We start from the raw sequence: 22,045 nt of genomic DNA, 5'->3' as shown, positions 1-22,045 counted from the left end.
GATATCAAGCACTTTTGTTTCCACTGGAAATGATTTTTCTTCTGACAACAGCAATATACGTCTACGATAATTGAATATATGCCCGTACAAAAAGTGTGAATAATTTGTACACAACAAATGAGCCGTCATGTTGAATCGTTTAAAACCTGCAAAACCTTGAGTGTGTTTCATAGTGATTAATGTAGTTCACTAATGAGCTGCTGAAACCGTTGCTGTTGTTAGGCTTCTTGTCACACTCACAAAATTGTGTCCTTACAGCTAAAGTGACAACACGCTGAAGCTCACCAGGGTCTGAATAATTCCCCAGCGTGGCGTGAACACACGAATGGGGTCAAGCACACTTTCCAACCAAGCTTCCCCTCGCCCATCATTAGAAACACCCAGAACCCACAGCCTGTAGACTCCACGATGGCAGAATTATCCTATGTGTTGCTAGGCAATTCCTCCAGCAGCCTGGGTGTGTATGTTGCAACGATGACGGCCAATTAGAAGCTGCCTATGTTGCAGTGTCTGCTCAGTGCACCGTTCCCATGCCCTGCATGCTGTTGCACAATGTTTACTGATGCACTATGGTATGGAGGACTGGATCTCCGAGTCTGGTTCATACCTTTAGGCAGTTTAGGTGGAAACAGCAGGCAAGATGCTAACGAGATGCTGCCGTAAAGTATGGATCTTGAGTAAACTGCAACATTTGATTCTTTCTGTAAAGAAAGGCGCTTAAAATCAGCTGCCTAAACCTTTTATCTGCTAAATATTTATTCTCCTACTTCATCAACCTCCAAGGTGGAAGATAAAAAAGTCCCTAGCAGTGAACTTTAGTGACCAAAGCCTTGATACTAAAGCATAAATGATTTATTGATTAAATCTATAAACCCGTGAGCAGCCAGTGCTTTATTACATCACCACGTGCAGGAGCACCTCGCTTGTATTAAGCCTGGGATCTTCTCAAACCCCCTGTGGACCCAGTAGACTTTACATGAACTGAACTTGGCAAAAAAGAAAACAATTTTCAGTTTTTTTCTCCTTATTTGGCAATAATTATTTGGGTTTATTTGAAACGTTGTATAAGAAATGTCCCAGTTATGCTGCTCTATGATACAATAACCACAACTTAATAGTAACACCACAAGATATTGCTGTTGGATTTACCCATGATAAAGAGTGCAGCGCAGACTGGAAAACGATGTTGAAAGCACAGAAGGGTTCGGGTCAGCCCATTTCACTGGTCCATGTCATTGTCATTCTGCAGAGTTTTCATTGCAAGGCCCCACAGAGTCACACTGGAGATAAACTGCCCCTCGTTCGACCTGTAGGACCCACTGCTGGACCTACCGGAGTTAAGGGATGTGCAGCGGCTGTCTGTGGTAGACACATAGGGCCTCCCTACTGACATACTTCCGTTCTCCACATAGGGCCCATACTCAGGCTCCTGAGAAAGGTGGGGTTTGGCCAGCTTCAAATGATCCGTTCCAGTCAGAGCTGTATTTCTCTCCTGGTGGCTGGACGAGAGGAGATGATGGGGCACCAGCGAGCGCAGCTCTGGAAGAGGAGAGGGGGTAGAAGCAGGACTTAGGTGCAAGCCATGAGGTGGAGTACCTATATGTGGCGCTGTCTGTGCTGGTGACGCAGAGGACGATGGCGGTTTATCCAAACCCCCGTGGGGCATCACGCTGGAGAAATGCTGCTCGCTGGATGCTGCAGGAGGTTTATTGTGGGCGACAGATTTGCGGAATGAGGCTGGATCCTCCGAGTTTGGCGACCTGTCGGGGCTGTTTGGAGGGGGATTGTTGACTGCCGTCCCCTTGCAGTGCTGAGTGCTGTGCCTCCTCAGCATAGCGGAGCGGGTGAAACTCTTCCCACAAGCACTGCAAATGTAGGGTTTCTCTCCGGTGTGTGATCGTATGTGCCGCTGCAAATCCCCCGAGCCAATGAAACACTTGCCTGCAGTCAGCGATGACAGTGTGATTTAGAAAGGAAGAATCAAGCGATTCTTTTGTTATTAGGTTTTAACAGTGAAGTTCTGGCGCTTACCACACGTGGCACAGCTGTGAGGTTTTTCCCCTGAGTGGCGAGCTTTGTGCTTCAGAAGTTTCCTGTGTGTGTTGAAGGATTTTCCACACTGGTCACACGTGAACGTCTTGTCTGTGGCGTGAGTCCTCTTGTGCTCTTTGAGATTACTCAAGTTATTAAATCCTGAGGAAGTGTAGGCAATACAGGTCAATGGTGCAGCAAGACATGTGACCCCAGAGTAAAAGAAAGGAACGGATGATGGTTTAGGTTCAGTCTGGACACTAACCTCGCCCACATATGTCGCAGAGATGTGGCTTCTCTCCTGTGTGGACCACTTTGTGACGCTGGACGTCCCCTGATGCAGTAAAGCTGCAAAACACAGACACAATTTTTCACGGGCAGCTTTCAAAACAAGCAGCGTTCCTTTCACATCGAGCGTGGCAGCGCACCTTTTACCACACAGCTCACAGATGTATGGCTTCTCTCCCGAATGTCGTCGCAAATGTGTCTGCAAATTCCCGGCCTAAAACAGAAATTCAGTGAGACGCCCCAACACAAACACTGTAGCTGTGACGAGCAGAGATAATGCATTAGGATGTACCTGCGAAAACTTTTTGTCACAAACATTACACTGGAAGGGCTTCTCACCTGCCAAAAATGGTTTGTTTAGTAAACTATGAGCATTTAATCACTATTTGACTGAAATATCTACATGTTCATTAATAATGTAGTTATAAATACCAGTATGGGAGCGCTTGTGCAGCTCCAGGTTGCTCGGATGCTTGAAAACCTTCCCGCAAACCTCGCAACAGTACTGCTTGTGACCCGTCTGCAGCTGTGGCTCAGGTACCGTTTTCAGGTTTGGCTCTTCTCGGCTCTCAGGTGGAGGACTGGGAAGTTGTAGGTCACTTGACGTCTCGGTAACCGGCTCACTGTCTGTGTTAAGGCTCTCGATCGGAGTCTCTGAAACTTCAGTTTGGGCTACAGACTCTTCCTGCTGACTAAGTTTGGGACAGCTCAGTACTGGTTCGCTGACTGATTCGGCAAACATCTCCTCCAGAGCCTTCTGAGAGCGGAGGTAGTTATATTTCTTCAGGTACACTGCTTTCTTTGGTCGCATTGGCTTGTTGAGCATGGAATCGGTGGAGCTGGAATTAGGGGGGTTTAAATTGTCTGAGGGGGTTAAAGAGGTGACTGGGTTCTTTTCAGCTGCCATAGACGTGCATGCCTGATTAGGAGCGATAGTGTTTCCTGAGCAAACAGGAGTGTGGCTGTTTGCCTGACTGACTCCAAGCTGGCAATGTTGCTCCTCAACCAGCACCAAAGGGCACGGACTTTGATTTAAGGCTGCGTTATTAGTCTCAATTGCAGTTTGTTTGAAGTACTGCTTACTGTAGAAGTTGCGGAGCTTGTAGCCATGAGCAAGTTGTTTTTCAATAGGAGTCTGACCACCATTAGTAGCATCACAACTGGAGCTACTACTGGGGACAGAGATGGGCATCTTTTTACTGTGGTCCAAATCATTGCTGAAGCCTGGCCTCTGGGTTTCAGATGGACAGTGGAGATCAACATCATGAGGAAGAGCGCTCCCCAGGAGGCAGTCATGCTCAGAGCTCAGCATGCCTGGGAGAGAAAAGGATGAGATTTCCACTGGCGGAGGACAGGGTTTGAGGAAAGCATTACACATGTTCTGGATGTTTGGAACTTGCAAACACTGAGCAATGTCCAGGAGTGCTTGAACATTATCTTGGTTGATGTCAATATGAGAGGTGTACATGTAGTCCAATATTTGGCCAATGCCACCGACGTCCTGGATGACCAAGTTAAAGACCTCGTTCTTCTGACTGGGGGAGTTTTGGAAAAGGGACCTAGAAGAAATACAAATAAAATGTGCTTTACACTTGATGTTACTGACAAACAGAAAGATAAGATTGAATAGATTTATCAAGACAGAAAGGCACCTGAAGTAGGAGCTGAAGGCTGCCAGGACATTTTTGTGTGCTTTGAAGCATACACCTTTCACAACCAGCATGCAGTCACAAAGGAGCCCCTGAATCCTCTGCTCCTGAAGCTGCTGCAGCAGGTAGGAACTGTGGCTGGACAGAGTATCCATGGTCATTCAGCTGGAGAACTCCTCCTCACATCAAACACCTAACCAATGGGACATATGGTTAGGAGGATATTGATATATCTGATACACTCAAGTGTTTGCGGCAATTTAAAATACAAAACCAAACGAATGCTCAATCCTGAACCAAGAGTTGTTAATCAAATTTCATGTAACTCTTAAAATGTGCATAATCCAACGGCTACGCCACGAGACCACCCAGGCAAAAAATAGACGACGCTGCTAACTTCCAAGCTAAGCTATTCAAACACATATATAAACAACGTGATATGATTCAGTGTAGAATTAAAAGACGATAAAAGCAGAGAATCTAACTATTAAGGTTTGCAATAGAATTTAAGGTCGAACCTTCAGAAGAGAAGCCCCCTTTTATTTGGATGATGGGTCACTTTTTCGGCTGAACTATCTAAACCTCATTTCCTTGTACAACCAGGAATAGCTCACCCTAAACAGGAAGCAGGTAACGTCGAGAAATATTTTGACTGAAAAGTCTCACCTTCAATTTCAAAATGTTCAAAAGTTAGGAAATTCGTATGCTATGTTTAAATTAGCTTCACATACGTGTTTGGTTAATGAACCCATGCAATACGTCATTTTTAGGATTTGGGATTCCATGTCGGAACTATTGTTCGAAAGCAATGTCACACGGAAGAAAATTGATGTAGCTAACTAACTCAATAACTGATGTTGTGGTGTTCACATGGGTTTGCTCTCATGGGTTTTGGTTTTTGTACTCTTTAGATTCTAAACCACATTCAGACGTCGTTGAATCGTAATCTTTGTGATATTTGTCTGACATTTCATCTCAACTTTCGCCACTCTTGGACCATTGCTAAAAAGATATTTCGATGTTTAACCGACTTCTTTTTACGATTTAGTATCGTGGCGTTCCCTTGAGTTTCAATATTTTATTTTATTTTTTCAACTAGTGAGCGTGTCGCTAATATGGTGTTCTTCACCTGCAACGCCTGTGGCGAATCCCTGAAAAAAGCCCAGGTTGAAAATCACGTGAACATTTGTCGGAACTGCCAGGTCCTCTCGTGCATCGACTGTGGAAAAGACTTCTGGTAATGAATGAGAATATTGTGACTTTTTGTTCTTTAGTATACATTTGCATTTGATGTTATGGTCAGCAGTAGCCACATCGCATATATTCTCCATCTGTACATATCATTTTTCAGGGGTGATGATTACAAGAACCATAATAAATGTATCAGTGAAGATCAGAAATATGGAGGCAAGGGTTTCGAAGCTAAGGCAAACAAAGGTGAAGTTAAGCAACAACAGTGGATCGAGGTAAAATGACCGTTATGCAGTACCCATTGGCAACTGTTGTTAGTGTATTGACTTTCTGTAGGTTTAAAAAGCGCCCGTTAGTTTTTAACATTGTGCTTCTGCTCATACAGAAAATTCACGATGCTATGAACAAACCTGGCGTCAGTGCAAAATTAAAGGAAGTTCTCGGTAAAGTCAGTACTTATGATAACGTTCCACGAAAGAAGGCCAAGTTTCAGGTTGGTGAAATTTCCTTTAGTTCTGATCATTTGTGTTATTTTTTCACACTTGGTTTTAATAATGATTTTTTTCTGTCTTTCTTTTGTAAATTTTAGAACTGGATGAAAAACAGTCTCAAAATAAACAATACCAGCCTTCACGATGAAGTCTGGGATATTCTTGCAGCAGCTGACAATGTAAGTTAACCTAAAGCATATGTTTATTTACAATCCACATATATAAGGATTTTACAAATCGGAAAGTTATTAGTTTAGTTTAAAAGCAAAGAAAATTAGTTTGCTTTGTCCTGTTACATACATCTTGTTACCTGCTTTCAACATGCATAATCCTAAACATCTGTTTTTCCTACTTGACACCACAGGCTGTTAAAACCCCTAAAGAAACTAATGAAAATAAAGAGCCAGCTGCTGAAGTCACACTGGGTTCTAATGGAAATCAGAATGGACATGGTGCTGTTGACAAGAAGAAGCTAAACAAGCAGGAGCGTAAAGAAGCTCGTCGGCAGAAGAATGGCAAGACTGTGAAAATTGCTAAAGAATCTGAAACACAGGAGACAGAAGATAGCTTGGCAGGCAAAAAGAAAAAGAAGGATCGGAAGAGGCAACACAGTTGTGAGGAAGATGAGAAAAATGGAGCTGAAATGACTAAAAAGAAAAAGAAGACAAGTAAGTTTGAATCTTAAAGGCTTTACACAAATAGATAATGCATGCTGCTCTCCTTTAGACATCAAAACCAATTGTTCTTGTCATGTCTTATCTGTTTAAATGACTTCTATTCACTATTCTCTGCAGTGTACCAGTAAGCTGAAGTCTGTGTAATAATTATAACTATCTTTTGCTTTCAGTGGACCAAACTGCAGAGGAGTCAGAGGAGAATGAAGATCACAGGGTTTCCAAAGGTACGGTATTTGAATTTGCAACTTTGAGTGATGTATCACTAAACATGGCTCAAAACCTGCCTTTCAACAGCTATCCTAAATTACATTATTTGCTTTAACTGTTGATATGAGTGATAGTTTACACCATGTTGCATTGAAAGATTGACCCATTCTGGGGTTGGTACAAGAAAAAAAGGGAAAAAAATCAGGAATGATTTCATGAAATCCCCTTGAAGTGGTGCCATGGCAATAGACAGCTCACTCAGCAAATACATTTATGTGCTTAAGTTGCTATGGTACAACAGAGATTTCAGCCTTCACTTCCATAGGTCCACCACGGGGCAGTGTTGCTCTTTGTGTTGAGAATTAGGAACTGAGCCTCCCAACAGCAGCTTATTTATGTTTCTAAAATTTCAGGCAAATTCAACTGGAAGGGAAACATCAAGGCAATACTGAGAGCATCCCCTGACCAGGAACTTCCAGTGAAGAAGCTCAGGAAGAAGGTGCTTTTTACACCACCAATATTTGAATTCAAAGTTGAATGTAGTTTAACACAAGGAGCTTGTGCCTGTTGTCTTGCAGGTTTTAGCAGCATACCATTCTTTCACTGGGGATGGCAATTTTAAAACAGAAGAGGACCTGCTTGCACTTTTCAACAAGAAGGTCAAGAACAATCCAAAATTTGCCATTAAGAAAGAACGCGTTCGACTTTTGAAATAGATATGTCCACCTTATCCGTCTGACACAAATGTTTGTTGTTCATAGACTTTCAAATGCAAAAGTGTTGATGGAGCCACTGCAATATAATGAATTAAATCATTTTATACCTGAACTGTGTCCTGCTCCTGCTTTTAGAAGACTTTCTGAACTGGTGTTTCAGTGCAGCTAAATGTATAAAATGACAATCGTAGGGGACAGCTGCTGTGTTCCACATTCCAAGCTCATGGTAAGGCTGGGAAAATGCACCTTATCTGTGGGATTGGATGTTGGAGTGGGGGAAGGGAAACAGGAGAGGTGCACCTGAGGTAAATTTGACTCTCACACGGGACAAAACTAATGCACATTCCTCGGCACCACGAATGGGGTTCACTTGGCCAGGGACACAGAAGCTCCATAGAAGTAAGACACTTGGTGTCAGCCTCAGGTGAAGTTTTAATGCTGTCTGATTTTTCCTCTGCTAGAATAAGCAGTCTTTCACTTTATAAGCACACACATACAGAACTACAGGAGGAACTCTGCCCAGCCTTATGAAGCTCTGCTAATCCCAGTAGATTTAACATAGGTGCTCATTCATCACACTGCTTTACCTGTAATTGTATATTGCATTCTCAGGGTATTAGTCATGCTGTTAAGTTTTCTTGTATTGAAATTGTGCTTTTGTATTCCTTAGTGGGAGTCACCATTGCCCGATTCTTTTGTCTTTGTCCAGAAACCCTGTTTGAACACCTTTGAAAAGATGAAATGCCTGCTTTTTTTTTACACTTTTAATTTGTCCCTTTAGCCATGTTCCCAACATCATATTTTTCTTGTTTATACTGCAAAAAATATCAGTTATGATGTGCAAAAAATCTAGGAGAACTGATGATTAAATAGATAAATCACTGCTTAACCATATGTCTAGAATATAAAAAAGAATTATAAAACAGTCCGTCGTCCATTCAAAATGGTTAATTTCGCATCATTTAAATATATTGTTGCCTTGATATACATCTATCATTTGAATTAAGCTTTGTTCTTGACTGTATATTTCGAATCGATTCTGAAGAACTGGGAACTACAATTGTCGCTTTTGACGACGTCATAAACAAGCGCCCGTGTAAAGACATGACAGGAAGTGTCTCGTAAAAGAAGGCAAGCCTTCAACGCTGCTGTACGACAGGTTGTAACACAATGCTAAATGACAGCGATCTTGCTACGTTGCGGAATAGATTTAAGAAAGATGCGGAATTTCTTATGCAAACGACAACATCGTCTGACGGAGACGAAAAGAGTAAGCTTCTGAACGTATCATGTTAGCCTGCATTATTAGCCATTATTAGATAAACGAGTCTTCTGACTGACGCTAATGTTGACCCTGCCTGGTTGAATAAACTTTAACGTGACATATAAGTAAAGCTTTGACTTGGAAACGTGTACGCTTCTTTTGACTTGTGTAAGATGATAACAGACATAAATTGTGATTGCATGCTGTGTGGGACCGTAGTCAACTTATACAGTGAACAATGGTTCAACTTAGAGGCCCATACTGGCAGAAATCCAGCAATTCTTGATTGTTTTGACTAGAAAACGCTCAGCAATATGATACAAGAGAACTACATCAACCTAGAGGTCATCCATTTGGCAGTGTAAACTGATAACTGCAATATAAGCTGACAGATAAAACACACATTTCTTTGTAAATCATTGGCTGCATATATTTCAGTTTACGTCCAACCAGTCATGCTGGCAGAAGGAAACCATATCCTGTGTCAGTTGTCAACCAGTACAGCTTAGTTTAATTAAAGATGTAGGCCAATTGGTTGTTTTGGAGCATTGAGTTCATTGCGAACTCTGTACAGAGTAAACCAGCATGGACTTCAGCAGCCAGCTAAGGTCAATGATACATTTAATCATCCAGTAAATTATAGAGATTAATAGTGCTCGGACATGTAAGATTATCACAAAGAACGCTCAGTTTCACCTCAAAAGCCCCCTGCACCTGAATGGTTGGGATTTATCATGTGATGTGAAGGAGGATATTAAGCCTTTCATCATAGGGCTCATAGGTCTTTTGATCATCATTATTATTGATTATTCAAGGACTTTGTGATGATAAGTAGTATTAACAATGCTGTGAAATTTGTGTAATTTAACTGTCGAAATGTGAGTGAAAGTTAATTAAAAGTATTTTAAGTTCTCTTTCATACAAATGTAATCTCTTCCAACTTTCTTGAAAATTTCAGGTCAGGAGGAGAAAGACGCTAAACCTCTCCCACGCATAAACAAACACTCTGTTTTCTGGATCGTGGCATCTATAGGGCTAACCTATTATGTGGAATTCTTTCAGAACCTGAAGGACAATGACGATATCAAAAGGTGATTGGGTCGGGGATCCTCTAAATCTGTTCATTTGCCTTCAGATCCTAAATACAATGTAACGGGCTGTTCTCTTCTAGGTGGTGGTTCAATATAGGTCTGCTACTGCTTGGGATCTGCCTGTCTTTGGCCATGTTTTGCATTGTTTATCTGGAGTGGTTCAAAGGCATCAAGCACTATGACCATGAGTACCCTGCCATTCCCCCCATCACTACTGCAGCTTTTATCGCTGCCTCTTGCAGGTAGGGCAAAAAAACTTTGGAGATAACAAACCTTTCAGAGGCTCGTGATCATTTGCGTAGTTAGACTGATTAGACTTTTCATTTCAGATTTATTCCAGGACAGAATAAATTAATATAAAAAATACTTTCAAACCTGTTCAGCACAATAAAAGGTAAAGGTGTCAGCGTAAATAAACAAGCTCTTTATTTATCTTTACAAAAAGACTAAGGCAGTTGGTGGGATCGCTGAATATAGCAATCCTGAATGTATTCAGGTGTCGGTGTTTGCACAGAAGAAAACTCTCTGCTATATGTAGGTATGGGGACCCCAAAAAACTCCGTTTTTTAAGGTGTTTCAAGCGTGTTCACCTTAAACTGTTGTGGTAAAGTCATCATCCAGTGCCCATTTGATAGTATTTCTCTGCTTTTCTCTGCAGCTTTAACATTGCACTGTGGCCGGTGTGGTCCTTCTTCACTCCTCTCATCCTCTTCACACAGTTCATGGGTGTCATCATGGTCATCTCTTTGCTAGGATAAATGTGACAGGTAATCTATTATAGATAACACACATATTTGTTGAATGTAATGGTGTTAATGTGAAAATAATGGTCATGATTTATGTTAAGATTTATGCTCAATTAATTAAATATGTCTGAAAACAGTACTTATTTAAAAAACAACATTTATTTGGCCAATGTTATTGATGAATTCTTCTACTCTACTTTTTCTTTCACCTCAGATGCATAGACTGCGTCAGAACCCAGTTTCAGGCTGCAGAGCGACGAAAGAAGCACAGCAGAGGTTTTGACCTGTAGTTGAAGAACAGAGTGTCTAACACTCATGAAGTTAGAAATGTGTGTTAATGGGCTTTTAATAATAAGTTTTTAAAATATTCTTTTTTTTTGGTTTTGTGGGACATTAAATTGTATAATCTGTATTTTTTTTAAATAAACTTTTCTAAATATATTTGATTTTTTTGACTGAAAGTATTAAAATGCAAGATTAAAACAGTGTGTCAATGTTTAAAAGAATATTACACAGAAAAGCTCAACTAAAAACTGTAACTGTTTCTAACACGTGGTTCATTACAGTTGGTTTTCTAAAAGCAAAACTTAACCAATTAGGAAAGTTAGGAAGGTTGACCTCAAAAAACATCCCCAATACAATATTAACTGAATGAATTGATTCTAAAACTGTTGCTGCCTTTGTTGGGAATTTAAAGGAACAGTTGAAACACTTCCAGATAAACTCAGAAACGCTCAGACTCAGGTCTGATTACACATTAAAGGTTGATAATCAAAGCGACTGATTCTTTTTTCCCCTGCTGGTGATGTGATGTTAATGGTTAGTTAATGGTTAATGGTCCTCGTGATGGCATTATGCATCGATTCGCATTCTAGGCTAGAATAGATCTTGATGTACTTTTCAAGGATGGGGAGGAAAAGGAAATGTATGAAAGCATATCAGCAAATAAGCCTTCTGGCGGTGGTGCGTTCAGGTGTTTATAATCCCTGTCTTTATTAAATAAACTGCAAAAACGTTATCGGAGACAAGCCGTGATAATTTACAAGCTTAAACCGGAATATGTACGGAATATGTATGTGGACTGGGCATGCCTGAAATGTGCAAATACATCCCATAAATGAATGCCCGAATGAAGGTTTTTGACACTGAAAAACCAAAGGTATGGTATCTACCTTTACTTGCCTTCCATGCTTATTTTAAGAGTGGCAATTGTTTCGTTTTAATCAAGTAACAATTGGATATATAATCAAAAGCAAGTGTTTATTCACTCCCTTACTCTTATCACTGCGCCATTGTCATGCTGATTGCGCGCTTCCGCCCAGGCTATTTATGATGGACCAGGTTCCAGGGCGTTTTAGCTTCAAGCTGTCCGTCTCTCCTCTTCAGGACCCGCGCTGAAATCTTAATTGCGATTCCGAGCACTGATTTTTCTGTCTTAACCGGAATGAAAGGCTTTTACTCCATTACATTTTGGACTTAATACTCGGAGGAAGTGGCGCAAAATCTGTCAGGACGGAAGAAAAAACGAAAACCAAATAACAACAAAAAAAGAACCCGTGAGGTTTGTGAAATTGAATCTTAATCGTATTCAGTCCTGGATAACACCTGATAGCTGCTCGGGGAGGATTGGAACAACTGTCTGCTAGTTGTTTTGAAGAACTCTTTGTTTTTCTGAGAATGATGGATTGTTCAGTTCACTGAGTTTGTATAGTTTTTGTTTTCTGGGGTTGGTGAATGGCTGGCAGAGCAAACCCAAAGAGTTCTCAGAAAGTCAGGCCCAGGAGCACAGCGGTCATGGCAGCCTGAAACGCAATCTCCCGTTTTCCTCGTTCGGCGTCTTGTTATTTCACTTTCTGGGTTATACAATGGCAATGACGTCTGACAAATTCATCCTCGGCGAGGCTGGACGTGGACTATGTGCGACCACCCTTGAGGGCTGAATGAACATATTTGGCACAGCACCTATTCGGCTGACTCCCCACCTTGCAGCAACAGGTAACGCGCCTGGCCTCCCTCAAAGACGCTCACTGCGCTCGGCTAACTTTCTACCCCATGATGGTGGAGCACAACGGCCTGGATATAATGTGTTCCAACAAGTACTGTCACAGCTCATCCTCGTCCTCCAGCTCCGAGCACGACAAGAAGATCTTCTCCAAACTCAAGTGCAATTTGTCCCGGGACTACCCGAAGAAGAACGCAGAGATCGTCAGCGGTCAGTACGGCACCAACGTGCTCCTGGTTGGCGCAGCGCTGATGTTGGCCATTGCGCACCATGGGCCCACTGTCAAGGAAGATCACTTTCTCTCTTTCGTCACCTGCCTCATAATCGTGCAGCTCTTCTGGATGATATGGTACATCCTGGTCCGGCACAGACGGAAGGACGCGCGGACTGAGAGAGACGTCCACGCCACAAGTTGCTGGATAAGAGGTGCGTTTGTGAGATTTTGGACAAAAACACATCATAATATACATCTTCTAAGATTCAAAACATGGCAGTTCTGTCTTAAAACTGTTCTCCGCGTAAACAAGCCACTTTACTTCTTTTTTCAGGGGGGTTGACTCTCCTCGCACTCCTTTCACTCATCATGGACGCTTTCCGAATCGGGTATTATGTTGGCTATCACTCTTGTGTGTCAGCGGTGCTCGGGGTATATCCTGTCATCCATGCAACTCACACCGTGGCGCAGGTAAGCTTACAACCCAACTTTCATTTCAATAAAGTGATAATCTTTCAGCGGCGTGAGACACTGTGTCTTTTTTTTTGCCTAGCACTTGAAATAATGTGGTCTTTGTTGCGAGTTTCTGCAACAACATAGTCCTGTCATTGTCCCTGTTATTTGAGTGCCACTGCATATAAGACAACGAAAATCCTCACATTAACGCGCCTCAAGTCGGTTTTGAGGCGATCAATATTGCGAATACGTTTTTCATCATCTGTTGCTGCGTCTGTGTTCTGTTCAGGTGCATTTTCTCTGGTTTCACATCAAAGACGTCATCAAAAGCCTTGAAACCTTTGAGAGGTGAACTATTTTAGTTTACACACCCACAAAAATGTCTCAATTTCACTTGTTTAACATCTCTGCACGCTCCCAGGTGCCTTTCTGTGACTATCGACTTTGTATCCTCAGATTTGGGGTGATCCACGCCGTGTTCACCAACCTCCTCCTGTGGTGCAATGGCGTGATGTCGGAAGCCCAACATTTCCTGAACAACCACATGAGACGGCTGTCTGCCCTGGGCTACGCAAACCTCACCATAGGTAAGGGCCAAGGGGTTGATTGCTGGCTTGTTCCTGGAAGAAAAGTACAATAGTCCACTTGAGAGCTCAGTTCAACAGATGAAAGGAAGCGAAACGGAGGAGGGCTCATGGAGGGGTAGGTTCGCTCGGCAACCCTGTGGGCCATGTGTGTGTCGAGCGCCTCTCTATTGGATTTCAGGTGCCCGGTGTTGCTAGCGCTCGGGCCCCCCGCCCGAGTCCTTTCCCCACACTTTAGCCTACCACCACCCTCCTTGGCAACCCCCAGCTTGACCTCAGGCGGCTTTGTCCCTGGGCTGCTTACTCCCAAGGGTGCTGCAATTACAGTAACTGATACAGCTAAGCCTGGGGTTGGGGGTTAGACTGCGCCTCCTCATATCCGGCCGACTCTGAGGCTGGCTGCACCCTAACTGCCGTTCTCTTTTTAATTAAAGGGTGCTGTACCATAGTGGTGGCCTTTGGTGCGGGGTGGGGGGTACCTTATCGTCTTTGTGGGCTATCGGATGGGTGGAAATGTTTCTCAGACAGTATTGTGGATTACGGTCAAGGAGATCCCGACTTGCTGGGGGGTCTGTCAGACTAAAGTTGAGTCTGTGTTGTGGATCAGTGAGCAAACCTCCAGGAGAGCTTCCTCAGTCCGGCAGGAGAGAATAAAAAACTGCTTTTTGTTGTGGTAAACAAAGCACCAGAAAAGATGCACACGTTCTTCCAGGATGTGTGATTTTAATGTTCTAACTGATGAATATTCCTCACACTTTTTCGTTGATCTCCAGTTCACGCAGAACCTCAGTGTAACTGCACCACCAGCACGTGCTCCATGTTCTCCAGTAGCCTCTACTATCTCTACCCCTTCAACATCGAGTACCACATCTTTGTCGCCGCCACGCTCTTCGTCATGTGGAAGAACATCGGACGCACCATCGACCTTTCCTCAACCCGTAAAAGGGTGGCCACTAAAACCCAGGGTCTGACCTTGGGTCCCATTCTGGGTCTGCTGGCGCTGGCCAGTACTATCGGGGTCCTTGTGGTCTACATCACTCACATGGAGGAATCCGTCCAAACACGTCAGTCAGCCATTTCAATGTTCTACATTTATGGCATCGTCATGCTGGTGTTCATGAGCATCGGAGGTGCTGTTGGGCTGCTCATATACCGAGCCGACTACTTGGCTCTGGACACTACCAAGAACCCATCCAGACAGCTGGACACCAAACTGCTGTTTGGATCCTCAGTTGGTTCCTGGCTCATGTCCTGGTGCAGCATAGTGGCTGTTTTGGGGGCTGAGAGCAGTCCTCCATATCGCTGGACCAATCTGATCTACTCGCTGCTTACAGTGCTGGAGAAGTACACCCAGAACCTCTTCATCATAGAGTCCTTATACCGGCAGCAGGTCCACACCGAACGGGACGACCCTGAGTTGTTACCCGCTCCGGAAATCTTCTCAGTGACGTCCTCATTGGCCCCCCCATACACAGGCATCATCAACCGAGCCTACGACACTCCGGACAGGGCCTGTGTCGCCATGGAGAATGAGCAGGGGGAGAGTGGGCAGGTGTATAAATGCCCCATCAAACCATCGGAGGTGTCTCTTCCGGGGGGAAACAAAGTTGTGAGGCCCCTAAATGTTAAGAAACAAGTCTTGAAGAACATCTCCATCTTCCTGGTCATGTGCAACATTTCAGTAAGTCTTTTGCATCTGAACAAAATGGCTTTGTTGTTGATAATGTGGTAGCAATGGTTGCAAATGTTTGAAACCAATGAAGGTAACCGATAAACTAGCTCTGGAACTAAATTTATGAATTGAACTACCTTAGATTTTAACATTTACGCTGTCTCTGTTTAGCAAAAATTGATTACAAATGTAGTTATAGTTAAATAAACTGTAAATATACTCGATCTTAGACTTTTATTTGCATCATCTGATCTTTTTAGAACTGATTTTAAAAAAAAATTTTAAAAGCTGATTGTTAAATACCACATTTAGTTACGTTAATACTTAACTGAATACACTTCTAATGCTATAATGATTGTTTAGACTTTGCTTTCTTCAAAGTTAGAAAGTTCACAGCGGCATATATATGAGCATGGGCTCCACACAGTTTTTAAGGTCTGTGTCAGGAGGCTGTGGCTCTTGCAAATCTAATATCCCTAAAATGAACTCCTTTTCTTTGGTTGACATTTATTTAGCAGTGTTCTAGAAACATCTGCATATCTAAAGGAAAATTCATGAGATCTTTGTGTATTGCTGCATAGCAACAGGCTGAGTTTGAATCTCCCTGATGTATAAACACGGTCCATATTTTCAGTCTAGCCACAAATAAGCAAACAACCAATAAACAACCTGTTTGTCTTTTTCAGCTGTGGATCCTTCCTGCCTTTGGCTGCAGACCACAATACGACAACGGTTTGGAGCAGGAGACGTTCGGCTTCAGTATATGGACCACAGTTCTCAATTTCGCCATTCCTCTGAACCTTTTCTACCGCATGCATGCCGTCTCTTCCCTGTTCGAGGTGTTCTGCCAGGTTTGACAGAACCGCAGATGGCCGGTCGGTGACACAAACATGCACTGAAACACACGTCACCACCGGCTCCCACCAGCTCTTCACAGTGCAGGTCAACCGTTCAGGCAGCAGTCTAGGTCACACTCCTGCAAACTTGAAAGCGAGCTGTGGAGACAGAACATGGATGCTTCAGAACGGGGAGATGAACCTTAAGAGACTCTGGGTTCCTTGGTGATTTATTTTTACATAACACAATGAATAGCAATGGAAAAAACACTTTAGCATTTCGTGCAACTGCATTACAGTTAATTTTCCTCACACATATACCGTGTAAATGTATCTGAAGTGCACATTTAGTGCGAATTAGTACACAGCAGAGCCACTGGAAACACTACAAAGGCTCATTGTGTAATTGTTATATAGTGGACACATTGATGTTCCAAACTATACGGATGCGGTTCTCATTTAATTCTATTAGTAGTTCCTTTTATTCTAATATGACATTATGCAAAACTTGAGCTGTAACAATAGAGACAATCATAGCACTACATTTTAAAGACTGGAGTATGATTCTCAGAAGTAGGTTCTGTCTCTTTTTAAAAGCTAATCACTGTCCATTGGTATATTGTTCTGTCCTACTGAACTTCCAATCTTGGACGTCTATTAAAGAATCAGCAGTAAAAACACCTCAGCTTGTGACATTGAGCTGTATAAATGCTGTACTGTATGTTTTACATATCAAAGCAGTGACTACGGAGACAGAAAGTTCTCAAACTGGTGCTATCTTCTGTGTTCTCACCATGTGCCAACACGTGGAACTGCAATATGTTTTGTAAATACCATCAAATCTTTGTTCAGACTCTGAGTTCGGGATTTTGTGAAACTTCAACATTTATTGTGCGTGTTTCTTCTGGATCTCCTTTAGCTGATACACACGCAGCAGAATAGTTAATAAAATGGTGCTGTTATGAACCTCGGTGTACAGTGGTGAACGTGCAACATTAGAGTGCAATAAAGAATAGATTTCTTTATTTTTTCACTCGAGACCTGTCACGTTCTTGCTCCTAAATCTGCCCTTTAAATGGTGGAATCTCGGTTGTCTACACGTTCAGGTTGTGGAGCTTCGGCCACAAGATGTCGCCATTTATGTATTTTCAGATGTTTTATTGCGACAGACCCGCGCACGGAGCGAGAGCGGGGTCGTTCAGGACGCGTGAAGAAGCCAGAGGTTTAACATAAACCAGAACATTTGCTGATAACCGGCTGAAATAGTTTTATCCTTTGATTTGAAGAATAACTTTTAATATTAGGAGACTACAAATCTACGCTTCGTCTGCGCTCAGACCAACAGGTCCATCCACAGCGCACTATCCTTTTGACCCTACAGGAATTCACTGAATGCGGTCACATGTGTACGCTGGAGAGTCGAGTGGTTTGTCGGACAGAGTTTGCCTCCTGGCGTGACATTCAGAGATTATTGTTACTCTAGAGAATTTGGCACGGAGCGTCGGGAGATTATTTTGACGTAATGTCACAACGATTTGACAGGCACGAAGACGCGTCTAAAAATAGCCGTGACGTTTCAGAGCCGGAAACAGGTTCGCTGCCACACGGACGCGCGGGGAGACAAAGTGCGCGTTGAGATCCCGCCTGGTTGACCATAACGGCAGAGTGTGACTCAGACGTCCAAGCAACTTTGAAAGCTGTGAGCAGTGACCTCTGAAAAACAATTTAAAACACTCACAACCAACCAGACAGGCAGAAAGACGGACATGACTGTTGATGGAAGCTCGCTGGTTCAGGACCACAGACAGCTCCAGGCTGGAGAACGCTCAGGAGCATAGCACCATTTTAAGCGTCTATAAGGCACAATAAATGATTTTAAATGTCCACAGTACAATTATTATTATTATTATTATTATTATTATTATTATTATTATTTGAACTATCTAAACTTGCGGTACTAATAATTGGCTCTTATCACACATGCCAACTTGACTACCTTCTCATAAACGGCTTCCTCACACCCTTTTCTTCCGCAATGTACAGTCGTGCGTAATGCCATTCACGCACAAAGGAGGCGTGATGTCTGCGCCCAGCCTTAGTTAGGTTATAGTGTGAAGCGACGTAGTGACTCTTTTCTCACCTACATCGCGCTGAGGGTACTCTGGTTGAGGGGAAATTCGGAGGATAACCAGGTCAGAGACAACCTCTGCGGCAGCCCTGCGCCATGCGTGCGCCACCGTTTGCAGCGTTTCGGGACCTCTGCGCACCTGGCCCATCACTCGCTTCACGTTTGATCCTCTTATATCCTCTTTTCACTCTGTTTTACGCTGCGCGCCTGGCTGGTAGACGACCGGGACAATGGGAACAATATGGTGAGTGGCAGATCACTGTACCCGTCTCCGCGCACGGAGCAATGGACTGCAGTTTTACTTAAGGAGAGGCGCATGGAGAACCCAGCCAAGTACCTATCATCTGTGCGGGGGACCGACTCTTTGCAGTCACCCCAAGAAGAGATTATGTGGAACAGCACCGAAACGGAGGCGGCAGATGACGGTAGGAAAGAAATTATGGTGCGCACGGTGACGGGCTGTTTGCTGTCCCTACTCATTTTATGGACCCTGCTGGGGAACATCCTGGTTTGCTCAGCGGTGCTGCGCTTTCGGCACCTGCGGACCAAAGTCACCAACATCTTCATCGTTTCCCTGGCTCTGTCGGATTTATTCGTGGCAATTCTGGTGATGCCATGGAAAGCGGTGGCAGAGGTGGCTGGTTACTGGCCGTTTGGCACTTTCTGCAACATCTGGGTGGCTTTCGATATTATGTGCTCCACCGCCTCCATCCTCAACCTTTGCATTATAAGTGTGGATAGATACTGGGCGATATCGAGCCCCTTCCGCTACGAGAGGAAAATGACCCAGCGCGTAGCATTTGTCATGATCAGCATTACTTGGACGTTGTCCGTGCTGATTTCATTCATACCGGTCCAACTAAACTGGCACAAAGCCAGCGAGGACGAGACTGGGAACTCTTCCGCGCATCAGCATGTGGATGAAAACTGTGACTCCAGCCTGAGCAGAGAGTACGCCATCTCCTCCTCCTTGATAAGTTTCTATATTCCCGTGGCAATTATGATTGTGACTTACACCAGAATATACCGGATTGCACAAATACAAATCAGACGGATAACCTCTCTGGAGAGAGCGGCGGAGCACGCGCAAAGTTGCAGGACAAACAGAATCGAGTGCCAACACCACAACACCTTGAAAACGTCTATTAAACGGGAAACCAAAGTATTGAAAACTTTGTCAGTGATCATGGGCGTCTTCGTGTGCTGCTGGTTACCTTTCTTCGTTCTAAACTGCATGGTCCCCTTCTGCGACAGATTTTCCGCAGACCATGACGCAGGGCTGCCGTGCGTCAGCGACACGACTTTTAACGTTTTCGTGTGGTTCGGCTGGACCAACTCCTCCCTGAACCCCATCATTTACGCCTTCAACGCGGAGTTCAGGAAGGCCTTCGCCAGCCTCCTGGGTTGCCGCCAGTTGTGTTCCAACACACGGGTCGAGACGATTAACATCAGCAACGAGCTGGTCTCATACAACCAAGACACTATGATTCACAAGGAAATCGCGAACGCCTACGTCAACATGATCCCCAACGTGGTTGAATGTATAGAGCATGAGGAGAATTTTGACAGGATTTCACAGTTTTCTCACAACAACGAAAACGGCACCGACTCGGTGTGTGACCTGGAGGACTGTGAGGCAGACATCAGCCTGGACAGGATGTCTCCCTTCACCCCCAACGGATTACACTAGCTCCATCTCCAAGTTTCGTGCGTATTTGGATGTATTGATCATAATGCCATCATTTCTTTATCACCCCCCCCAACTTGTCTGGAGAAAACGTCTAATGAAATACTGAGCTTTGGAGCTCTGCCCCGCGGCTGGTGGTGGTGGAGGTGGGGGGTCTGGGGACGCCTCGAGGAACAGTGAAGCGGCGCGCACGTCTCCCCCCCGCGCAGCCCCATGTGCATCATAGACTATATGAGCTGTAATGTTGTCGTCCCGGTCTGAAAAAAGGTGACGTGTAGATGTTAATTTACTTGACAAGTGATATCCGTGTGCAGTTGTTCAAAGGTTCGGTGTAGCTGAGGCTGTTTTTTTTACTTGAATGCTCTGTGTTATCTCCACTGGGGATGGGGTGTGTGTGTGTGGGGGGGGGGTCAGCTAAGAAAAAGTAACAATAACCCTCTGCTGCTTAATAACCTCAACCTACTGTACCCACACTAAGAAGTGAAACTGAGAGCAGCCTTAGTATAAATATAGTTCCACTCAAATGCAGTCATATCAGCGCCTTATTCGGAGAACACTTGGGGGACATAAATGGAATGTGACGTTTGGAGTTTAAGTTATATGATGCCAAAATGCAGTATTAGTTTGTTTGCCCACCCAGGGATTCCTCATGAACACCGACTCTACACCTCATGGAGTTTATGGAGTTTGAGGCAGGCTCTTGCGAGGACGGATGCTTGATGGAGGACGTGAAGTGCACAAAAAAAAAATGCTGACCTATGAAAACTGTTTACACTGGAAACCACAAGCGCAATAAGAGACAAAAGACAGAGATACACAGAGTGGTTTGAACTGTGAGAAGTGCGAGCCCTTTTATGATGTTTTGCTTTTAATTGAGGCCAAAATGTCGAATGGTTCTGCTTTGTCAGTCGGCGTTTACTCAGCTCCAGAAAACAAAGAAAGAATCAGGCCTGTCCTAAACAACCAAAGATTTCAAGGATAGTTTTGACACAAAAGGCTTCACACGCACACCCACACACAGACACACACACATGCGCACACACACAAACACGCAACACAACCACTCTTGGATGTCAGACATCTCCCACCTCTCCATTTTTGTACTGTACAGATGACCTGACCTGAATGTATACTGCTGTCCTAGAAATTGTGAAGTGCATCATCATTTGTCCAATAAAATGGTGTCAATCTTGTCGGTTCTGGTATCGTTGTGAAGTGGTTCTAAGTTCCCAGCATGGGTGGACTTTTGCACTTTCAAATGAACTTTTATTTAATCTTGCACAAATGTTCTTTCTGTGTGTGTGTGTGTGTGTGTGTGTGTGTGTGTGTTCAGTTTTCTGGTTTTGTGCGTCGGCTGTGACTGACAGGGAATGATGGGATGGAATAAAGGTCCAAAGTGGATTTAAGCTTGAGTCTCTGAGTGTCAGCAGGGGCTGCCCCTCCAGGACATCCCTTCGCCTGACCTGTCATGTGCATTCAGACAGCTGATATATCATAGAAAAGGGCCCTTTATTAGAGCGAAACCATTATGTAATAACCTAAAGGGTGCATTGTGCTTCCAGAAGATTCCACAGGATCAATCATCACATGAAAATTCCGCAATAGCCACCATCTGTTGGTGCCATCAGTTCTGTTTTTCTGGCACCAAAACAAACAATCTTATATCCGCCCATGTGAATTAACTGCTAAAATAGAATGAGAAATGCAGCAATGTGAAATATCAAAATGAATCTATACATCACTATACTGCCATTATCTTTTATTTATTGAGTTTCATCATGAATGTGTTTGGACGCGTTCAAAGAGTTTGGTTTTTTTATTTCTTTTCTGTGGAGATGTTCAGTGCACCAACTGTTGTGGTTTAATGGTTGTAAAGTAGTTTATTTTCAATAAATTCTCTTGTTCTAGGTAGGTCTTTTGTGTGGGTCTGCCTTTTGGTCTGTAGGTTCGGTAAGAAAGTCTCCCGTCTTAAAACAATTGAAGTGCTTTCTATAAAACAAAGGTAATAACTTGCTGTCTTTTGAATGTGAGTGAATGCATGTAAAGAGGATGTGACTATTGAAGGCACCATCCTTCTCTTCTAATGGAATTTGATGCATTAGTGAACTGAGACTT

At 43.5% G+C, this 22,045-nt stretch overlaps 5 protein-coding genes across 7 annotated transcripts; 4 read left to right on the top strand and 1 right to left on the bottom strand.

Moving 5' to 3' along the window:
* Positions 1–830: 830 nt before the first annotated feature.
* zbtb49 (zinc finger and BTB domain containing 49) lies at positions 831–4,622 on the bottom strand. Of its 3 annotated transcripts, none has more exons than XR_008950064.1 (9): positions 4,487–4,622; positions 3,972–4,161; positions 2,752–3,878; positions 2,612–2,658; positions 2,460–2,533; positions 2,297–2,379; positions 2,032–2,193; positions 1,150–1,941; positions 831–981 (listed from the first exon to the last, which is right to left on the bottom strand). XR_008950064.1 is itself a non-coding variant. In XM_057029816.1 (9 exons), the coding sequence occupies exons 2-9, from the start codon at positions 4,127–4,129 to the stop codon at positions 1,220–1,222; spliced, it is 2,316 nt and encodes a 771-aa protein (XP_056885796.1). In that variant the 5' UTR covers positions 4,130–4,161; positions 4,487–4,622; the 3' UTR covers positions 831–1,219. The 3 variants fall into 3 exon arrangements, 2 of the variants coding, with proteins under 2 accessions (XP_056885796.1, XP_056885795.1); XM_057029816.1 differs by having other exon boundaries at positions 831–1,539; positions 1,597–1,941; XM_057029815.1 differs by having other exon boundaries at positions 831–1,941.
* Positions 4,623–4,803: 181 nt separating this feature from the next.
* On the top strand, positions 4,804–7,362 carry lyar (Ly1 antibody reactive homolog (mouse)). The gene is made up of 8 exons (XM_057029820.1): positions 4,804–5,205; positions 5,320–5,434; positions 5,545–5,652; positions 5,749–5,829; positions 6,015–6,318; positions 6,498–6,551; positions 6,948–7,033; positions 7,113–7,362. Exons 1-8 carry the CDS (start codon positions 5,084–5,086, stop codon positions 7,248–7,250), a joined length of 1,008 nt encoding a protein of 335 aa, XP_056885800.1. The 5' UTR covers positions 4,804–5,083; the 3' UTR covers positions 7,251–7,362.
* Positions 7,363–8,351: 989 nt separating this feature from the next.
* tmem128 (transmembrane protein 128) lies at positions 8,352–11,127 on the top strand. The gene is made up of 5 exons (XM_057029824.1): positions 8,352–8,520; positions 9,473–9,605; positions 9,686–9,847; positions 10,264–10,372; positions 10,566–11,127. The coding sequence occupies exons 1-4, from the start codon at positions 8,421–8,423 to the stop codon at positions 10,361–10,363; spliced, it is 495 nt and encodes a 164-aa protein (XP_056885804.1). The 5' UTR covers positions 8,352–8,420; the 3' UTR covers positions 10,364–10,372; positions 10,566–11,127.
* Positions 11,128–12,103: 976 nt separating this feature from the next.
* On the top strand, positions 12,104–17,140 carry otop1 (otopetrin 1). Its single transcript, XM_057029818.1, has 6 exons — positions 12,104–12,779; positions 12,902–13,038; positions 13,313–13,371; positions 13,480–13,610; positions 14,381–15,288; positions 15,966–17,140. The coding sequence occupies exons 1-6, from the start codon at positions 12,404–12,406 to the stop codon at positions 16,134–16,136; spliced, it is 1,782 nt and encodes a 593-aa protein (XP_056885798.1). The 5' UTR covers positions 12,104–12,403; the 3' UTR covers positions 16,137–17,140.
* A 905-nt stretch (positions 17,141–18,045) lies between these two features.
* On the top strand, positions 18,046–21,125 carry drd5a (dopamine receptor D5a). The gene has a single exon (XM_057029819.1). The coding sequence runs from the start codon at positions 18,485–18,487 to the stop codon at positions 19,931–19,933; it is 1,449 nt and encodes a 482-aa protein (XP_056885799.1). The 5' UTR covers positions 18,046–18,484; the 3' UTR covers positions 19,934–21,125.
* Positions 21,126–22,045: the final 920 nt, after the last annotated feature.

The sequence above is a fragment of the Takifugu flavidus genome, chromosome 4 (assembly GCF_003711565.1).
Source record: "Takifugu flavidus isolate HTHZ2018 chromosome 4, ASM371156v2, whole genome shotgun sequence".
Taxonomy (NCBI): domain Eukaryota; kingdom Metazoa; phylum Chordata; class Actinopteri; order Tetraodontiformes; family Tetraodontidae; genus Takifugu; species Takifugu flavidus.
This window is presented reverse-complemented; position numbering and strand designations above follow the sequence as displayed.